This window comes from Denticeps clupeoides, chromosome 2 (assembly GCF_900700375.1).
Source record: "Denticeps clupeoides chromosome 2, fDenClu1.1, whole genome shotgun sequence".
Lineage (NCBI taxonomy): Eukaryota > Metazoa > Chordata > Actinopteri > Clupeiformes > Denticipitidae > Denticeps > Denticeps clupeoides.
In genome coordinates, this window is record NC_041708.1 from 36,667,563 (window position 1) to 36,674,441 (window position 6,879).

Below are 6,879 nucleotides of genomic sequence, written 5' to 3' on the forward strand. Positions count from 1 at the left end.
ACAAAAGCACTGTATTCAAACCACTTCAACCTGATGTTACCTGGTAGAAAGAGGTGTGGCACAATAGAGGTTAAAAGGATGAACAGTTTCTATTTTATGAATCCCAGTAAATTATTATTGCAGTTACATGTAAATATGGTGCACCAGCCCTGGTGCTACATGTAACATTAGAACGATTAGACAAAGTTACATACTGACATAAAGTGCACGTGTGCGACACCAACAAACTGGGGTACATAAGGTGCAAACAGGGGACACAGGGAGTCCAAGAATAACATTTGACAGGGTGGTAGCAGCTTAGTGGGCAACACACTTGCCTATGAACCAGAAGACCCAGGTTCAAACCCCACTTACTACCATTGTGTCCCTGAGCAAGACACTTAACCCTCCTGTAACTACTGATTGTAAGTCATCTGATAAATGCTGTAAATGTAAATTTAACAAAAAACATACAGACAGCACTAAACTAGTACAATGTTTAATTAATGTGCAAAGTAAATAGTGCAAATACTGCTGTGCAAAATGGAACGGTGCATTAGTAGATGATATTACATATTAGATCATCAAAAATGGACGATGCATGAATAGATTATATTACAGATAGATAATCAAACAATAAAACTGGGGTAGTGTGTGAGGGTGACAGTTTAGAGGGGTGAGTCCCTGAGTGTTCAGGTGTCTGATGGCTTGTGGGATGAAGCACCAGAAACGTTATTTTACTTTACTTTACTTTACTTTATTTAGCATACACTTTTATCCAAAGTGACTTACAGGAGGAAGACACCAGCAATTCACATTCGGTTTCTATAGAATTTTGAGATTACAAAAGTAAGAGCCCCGATAAGGCCTATCTTGTCAGCATAGAGCATGCTCAGAGATTGTTAAGTGCTAGACGAAGAAAAAATTATAATGTATATATATATTTTTTTATTGTTTTGTGCATGTGTAAGTGTTAGATTTGTCTGAAATACTTTTTGAATAAGAGGGTTTTCACCTGCTTCTTAAAAGTGGTGGTAGTCTCGGCTAGTCGAATGGAGGAGGGCAGGTTGTTCCACCAGCCAGGGACAACAACGGAGAACAGAGTTGATTGGAATCGGAGACCCCGTGAAGAAGGAATTTTCAGTCTCATTTCATTTGCCGATCTGAAAGAGCGTGCAGGAGTGTAGCTAGCTAGTATTGTATTGATATAGGAGGGTGCAAGTTCCATTTACAGCCCTGTAGGCAGCATCAAGGATTTGAACTCAATGCGAGCAGCTACCGGGAGCCAGTGGAGAGAGGTAAGAAGAGGTGTAACATGGGTGTTTTTTGGCTGATTGAAGATGAGATGGGCTGCCATATTTTGGATCATGTGGAGTGGTTTTATGGTGACTGCAGAGGCTCCAACCAGGAGAGAGTTACAATAGTCGAGTTTGGAGATGACCATTACCTGGACGAGGAGCTGCGTAGCCTGTTGCGAGAGGAAAGGCCTAATCTTGCAAATGTTGTAGAGAGTGAACCTGCAGGATCTGGAGATCGCAGCAACGTGATGGTTCAAACTCAGTTTGTCATTGATCCAAACTCCAAGGCTTTTTGCAGACGCTGTGGGCGTTAACAGTAGCGAGCCAATTTGAATTGAGAGGTTTTGCTGAGGGGAGTTGTTGCCCGGAAAGATCAGAATCTCTGTTTTGGATTGGTTGAGTTGGAGGTGTCATTCAGACATCCATGCCGATATGTCTGAGAGTCAGGATGAAATTTTTGTTGCTATAGTAGCATCTTCTGGTGGGAATGACAAATAGAGCTGGGTGTCATCAGCGTAAGAGTGATAAGAGAAGCCATGTGATTGGATGATGTGACCCAGTGAGCAAGTGTATATTGAGAATAGAAGGGGGCCAAGGACAGAGCCTTGTGGAACCCCTGTGGTTACCCTAGAGAGGACAGATGTCTCACCTCCCCATGATACCTTGAAAGACCTGTCGTGAAGATAAGAGATGACCCAATTTATTAAGGTTCCTATAACTCCTAAATCTGAGAGTGTGGTGAGAAGAATTTCATGATAAACTGTGTCGAAGGCAGCAGATCGATCAAGTAGGATGAAGGACAGATGATCTGCGGGCAGCTCTTGCAGCACGAAGGTCATCCATCATTGCCAGGAGGGAGGTTTCAGTTGAATGCCCTTTCCTGAAACCAGACTGAAACGGGTTGAGAAGCTCATGCTCGTGGAGAAATGAGGAAAGTTGAGCCAGGACTGCTCTTTCAAGAATTTTTGAAAGAAAAGGAAGGTTGGAGACTATGTGGTAGCTATCCAATAGAGACTGGTTTAATGTGGGTTTTTGAGCAGGGGAGCAATGGCAGCCTGTTTAAAAGCAGTAGGAAATGTTCCTGTTGTGAGTGCGGAGTTTAAGACATGTGTCAGAGCAGATACTATGGTGGGCTGTATGGACTGAAGGAGGTGTGAGGGGATTTGATCCAGGGAGAGAGTGGTGGGGTGACTAGACTGGAGAAGTTTAGACACAACCGATTCAGAGAGGGGAGTAAAGGAAGACAGTGTCCTGGTTTCAGAGGTAACAGCAGGATGGGGTCTGGGGTTAGGGGGTGAGAATTGTTTGCTAATGTCAGCCACCTTCTCTTGCTCAGGGACACAATGGTAGTAAGCAGGATTTGAACCCGGGTATTCTGGTTCATAGGCGAGTATGTTACCCCTAGGCTACTACCACCCCCATCTATAATGGTGGAGAGAGTTGTGTCTAGTTCCTCTACAAAGTTCCCCAGTGGATCTGGAGGATGATATACAGCAACTATGGACATTACACTGGGTGTGTAATAGTTACTTAATAGTTATTTTGTTTCACTATATAGCGTCTAACATGTATATAGCTAAAATGACAATAAAGCTCAACTTCAACTTATCACACTAAAACTATTTCCTGCCTCTCAACTGTTCATGTTCACACTGTTGGGTAGGTAAATTATTCATTCACTACAAGACAATTCAAACCACATTCAACTATAAGAAACATGTACCTGTCTGCAATCTAATGAAGTTAAACTACTGAAAATGGTGACGGTGAAACCGCACCTGATTCCACTCAAGAACTGGGTGGTAACGGGTTGAGTGGTGCAACCAGCTGTGCTAAATGAGGATAAACCCAAAAACGTGCAGGATCATTTTACTCCAGGACCGGTTTTGTAGACCCCAATCTAGTCTTTGTACAACTGATACTAGTTATCTAATGAGTGCCAGACTTGGCAGGTCTAGAAGGTCATTAATGTTAATTATGTTTCTTATAAAAGTGGAAGCCATACATGGTGGTGTCTGTAATGTGGCATCATGGGTTGGTGGTCAGTGGCAGTGTTGCTGTGGGGAGGTGTTGTAGGGGTTTGTATGGGTGCAGTTCTGCTGGATGTTAAAGGTGTACCAGCTCCTGTTCCAGCTTCTGGTCAACCTCTTCCAAGACCTGCAATGAAACCACCTCAGGTGCCTGCCAGTCCCCCGTTTGTCCCCGGGGTGCTGCCGCCGCCTCAGGTGCCTGCCAGTCCCCCGTTTGTCCCCGGGGTGCTGCCGCCGCCTCAGGTGCCTGCCAGTCCCCCGTTTGTCCCCGGGCTGCTGCCGCCGCCTCAGGTGCCTGCCAGTCCCCCGTTTGTCCCCGGGCTGCTGCCGCCGCCTCAGGTGCCTGCCAGTCCCCCGTTTGTCCCCGGGGTGCTGCCGCCGCCTCAGGTGCCTGCCCGTCCCCCGTTTGTCCCCGGGGTGCTGCCGCCGCCTCAGGTGCCTGCCCGTCCCCCGTTTGTCCCCGGGGTGCTGCCGCCGCCTCAGGTGCCTGCCCGTCCCCCGTTTGTCCCCGGGGTGCTGCCGCCGCCTCAGGTGCCTGCCCGTCCCCCGCTTGTCCCCGGGGTGCTGCCGCCGCCTCAGGTGCCTGCCCGTCCCCCGTTTGTCCCCGGGGTGCTGCCGCCGCCTCAGGTGCCTGCCCGTCCCCCGTTTGTCCCCGGGGTGCTGCCGCCGCCTCAGGTGCCTGCCCGTCCCCCGTTTGTCCCCGGGGTGCTGCCGCCGCCTCAGGTGCCTGCCCGTCCGCCCTTTGTCCCCGGGGTGCTGCCGCCGCCTCAGGTGCCTGCCAGTCCGCCCTTTGTCCCCGGGGTGCTGCCACCGCCTCAGGTGCCTGCCAGTCCGCCCTTTGTCCCCGGGGTGCTGCCACCGCCTCAGGTGCCTGCCAGTCCGCCCTTTGTCCCCGGGGTGCTGCCACCGCCTCAGGTGCCTGCCAGTCCGCCCTTTGTCCCCGGAGTGCTGCCACCGCCTCAGGTGCCTGCCAGTCCGCCCTTTGTCCCAGGGTTTGTGCCACCACCGCTGCCTGCCCGACCTCCCTTTGTCCCCGGGATGCCTCAAGTGCCTGCCCGTCCCCCCTTTGTCCCCTGGTTTGTGCCACCACCGCCTCAGGTGCCTGCCGGTCCCCCCTTTGTCCCCGGGATGCCTCAGGTTCCTGCACGTCCCCCGTTTGCTCCTTCGCCTCAGGGATCAGGGGGGCAGCTTCAAGATCCTGGAAGTGTCCAGCAGCAGCAGCTGCTTGGCCCAGTAAAGGAGCTGACCTGGAAGTTTCCTCAGATGCCAGTAGAGCCCACGTCCCCCCCAGTGCAGTTCCAGCTGAGGGAGCCGGTATCAGTCAGCAGTGTGGCAGCTACCTGTGACGAGAATATGGTCCACGTGCAGGTTAAGAAGGACCTGTTTGGTTCTGGAGAGCTCATCCAGGCATCAGACATCTCACTAGGAGGCTGTGGGGTGACTGGAGAAGATTCTGTGGCTCAGCTGCTGTATTTTCAGTCCTATTTGCAGGCCTGTGGCAGCCAAGTAGTGGTGAGTTCTGGTTCCTCTTCGGTCAGGAATCTGTTGGACTTTCTCCAGTAACTCTGGCTTTTTCCCCCTTCAAACACAGATGACCAACGATTCCCTGGTTTATTCCTTTTCTCTGACCTACCTCCCAAGAGCCATTTCTGACACTTCTGCTCCAATAGTCAGAACCAGTGGTGCTGTAATTAGAATTGAATGCCACTATTTGAGGTGAGCTCTAGCTGATCTGCTCTCCCATGTCTCTCTGTATTTAGATGCTTTTTGATATCGGTTTCTTCTTGCATGTGACCAGGCTTCACAATGTGAGTAGCAATGCCCTGCAGCCTGCCTGGGTCCCATATGCTGCTACTAAAACTGCAGAGGAGCTGCTGGTCTTCACTCTCAAGCTCATGACTGGTAGGTACAGTTGTGGTCCAGTGTTCCACTGTGTTGGCTGTTCCTAACATTTGCATTTCTCTTCAGATGATTGGAAGTTTGAGAGGCCTTCCAACATCTATTACATGGGAGATCTGATCCATTTTGAGGCTTCTGTCAAGCAGTACAACCATGTCCCCCTCCGGGTGTTTGTTGATACCTGTGTGGTCACCGCTGTCCCTGATGCAGCTGCTGCTCCCAGTTATCTCTTCATTCAGAACCATGGGTGAGGAGCAGCTTCATTTCTTTATGGCTTTGTTTTATGATGTGCTGTAGTCTCATTTTGCTCTCCTTTTTATTATAGGTGTCTGGTTGATTCCAAGCTCACTGGCTCATCTTCTCGCTTCCTGCCCCGTACACAGGATTTCAAGCTCCAGTTCCAGCTGGAGGCTTTCAGGTTTCAGCAGGGGGACACTGGCTCTGTACGTGTCTCAAGCTAGCCCTTCGCTCTCATGGTTCCACCACCTTGGCATGGTGGCTGACCGTCCGTATCTCTCTTGTTCCAGCTGTTCATCACTTGCTTGCTGAAGGCAACAGCGGCTGCTTCCCCGACTGATGCTGAGCACAAGGCCTGTTCTTTTGTAGGACACAAGTAGGTCTGGACTAGACGGCTGCATTACAAACATCCACATGTACTTTTTATTCAGGCCCTGATCTTTCTATGAAGGTGGGCTGGTGCAGGTGGAGAGGACCAACTGTGTAGCTGCTGTGATGGTTCTTGTGGGTCCAGGAAGGCAAGAGATCTGACCTCTGTCTCAGGTATGTGGACATGGCGTCCATTTTTCTCTTTCTGTTTGTGCTGATCCATTTTAATCCTGTTCCTCTTCCTTGCTTTCAGATTCTGGATGGGAGAAAGAAATATCTTTGGGACCGTTGTTCATCAGAGGTTGACCAGCCTGTGTCTCTTTATGATCGTTCTCTTTTAATAGCCAAATAAATGCTGAAATGGACTGTCGTGTATCAAGTAGTCCTGTCTCTGCTTTTCAAGCATGCACCATTTACAACTACAGGTCCTCTTTACAAAATACACTTCAGATGAGGGTCTGAGGAACCCGAAATCTGGAACAGTCCTAATATGCATGCTTGGGGATGGCTTTTTGGGTTCATGAAGGATTAGATTTGAATTTATTTATTTATTTTTTTAGCCTATTTTCATCAAGTGGTCATTTTGGTTTCTTAGGTCCAATCCACACAGGGACTGTCCCCCTGGAGCAACTTAAGGTTTAGTGTGTTGCTCAGGGACATAATGACAGTAAGTGGCCTTTGAACCTGGCTCTTCTGGTTCATAGGCGAGTGTTACCCATTAGGCAACTACCACCCTATTTATCTGGTGGTCTCTTCACTGGAATTTTCCGGTTGTGTGTGTGACTTCACACCCACTGACCGCAAGGGTTTGTGTGAGTCGTAAATAACTAAAAGCTCACTCAGCTAAGTTGGAGCGAGACCATTTAGAGCTTTATCGGTCAAAGGATTTTGTAAACAATCCTAAATTTGATGAATAGCCAGTACAGTGATTTGTAAGACTGGGGTGATTTTGTCAAATTTTCTAGTTCGATGTCTGGCTGCAGCATTCTGAAGTATCTACTATAGCATCCAGACAATAATGCGTTGAAGTAATCTAACCTTGATGTAATAAAGGCATGGAAAAACTT

The 6,879-nt window shown here is 49.0% G+C and overlaps 1 protein-coding gene across 1 annotated transcript; it reads left to right on the forward strand.

The window, feature by feature from the left end:
• The first annotated feature begins 4,435 nt into the window (after positions 1-4,435).
• On the forward strand, positions 4,436-6,118 carry LOC114774683 (zona pellucida sperm-binding protein 3-like). Its single transcript, XM_028966417.1, has 8 exons — positions 4,436-4,819; positions 4,899-5,023; positions 5,106-5,209; positions 5,276-5,453; positions 5,532-5,649; positions 5,734-5,819; positions 5,895-5,986; positions 6,066-6,118. The coding sequence occupies exons 1-8, from the start codon at positions 4,436-4,438 to the stop codon at positions 6,116-6,118; spliced, it is 1,140 nt and encodes a 379-aa protein (XP_028822250.1).
• The last annotated feature ends 761 nt before the right edge of the window (positions 6,119-6,879 follow it).

What these genes read in the sequence shown, in the direction of transcription:
- LOC114774683 (XM_028966417.1), top strand. Translation starts at nt 4,436, where the DNA reads ATGCCTCAGGTTCCTGCACGTCCCCCGTTTGCTCCTTCGCCTCAGGGA. An exon ending in CACTCTCAAGCTCATGACTG is followed by an intron (nt 5,210 to 5,275) that starts GTAGGTACAGTT and finishes ATTTCTCTTCAG; the next exon opens with ATGATTGGAAGTTTGAGAGG. An exon ending in TGTTCTTTTGTAGGACACAA is followed by an intron (nt 5,820 to 5,894) that starts GTAGGTCTGGAC and finishes CTTTCTATGAAG; the next exon opens with GTGGGCTGGTGCAGGTGGAG.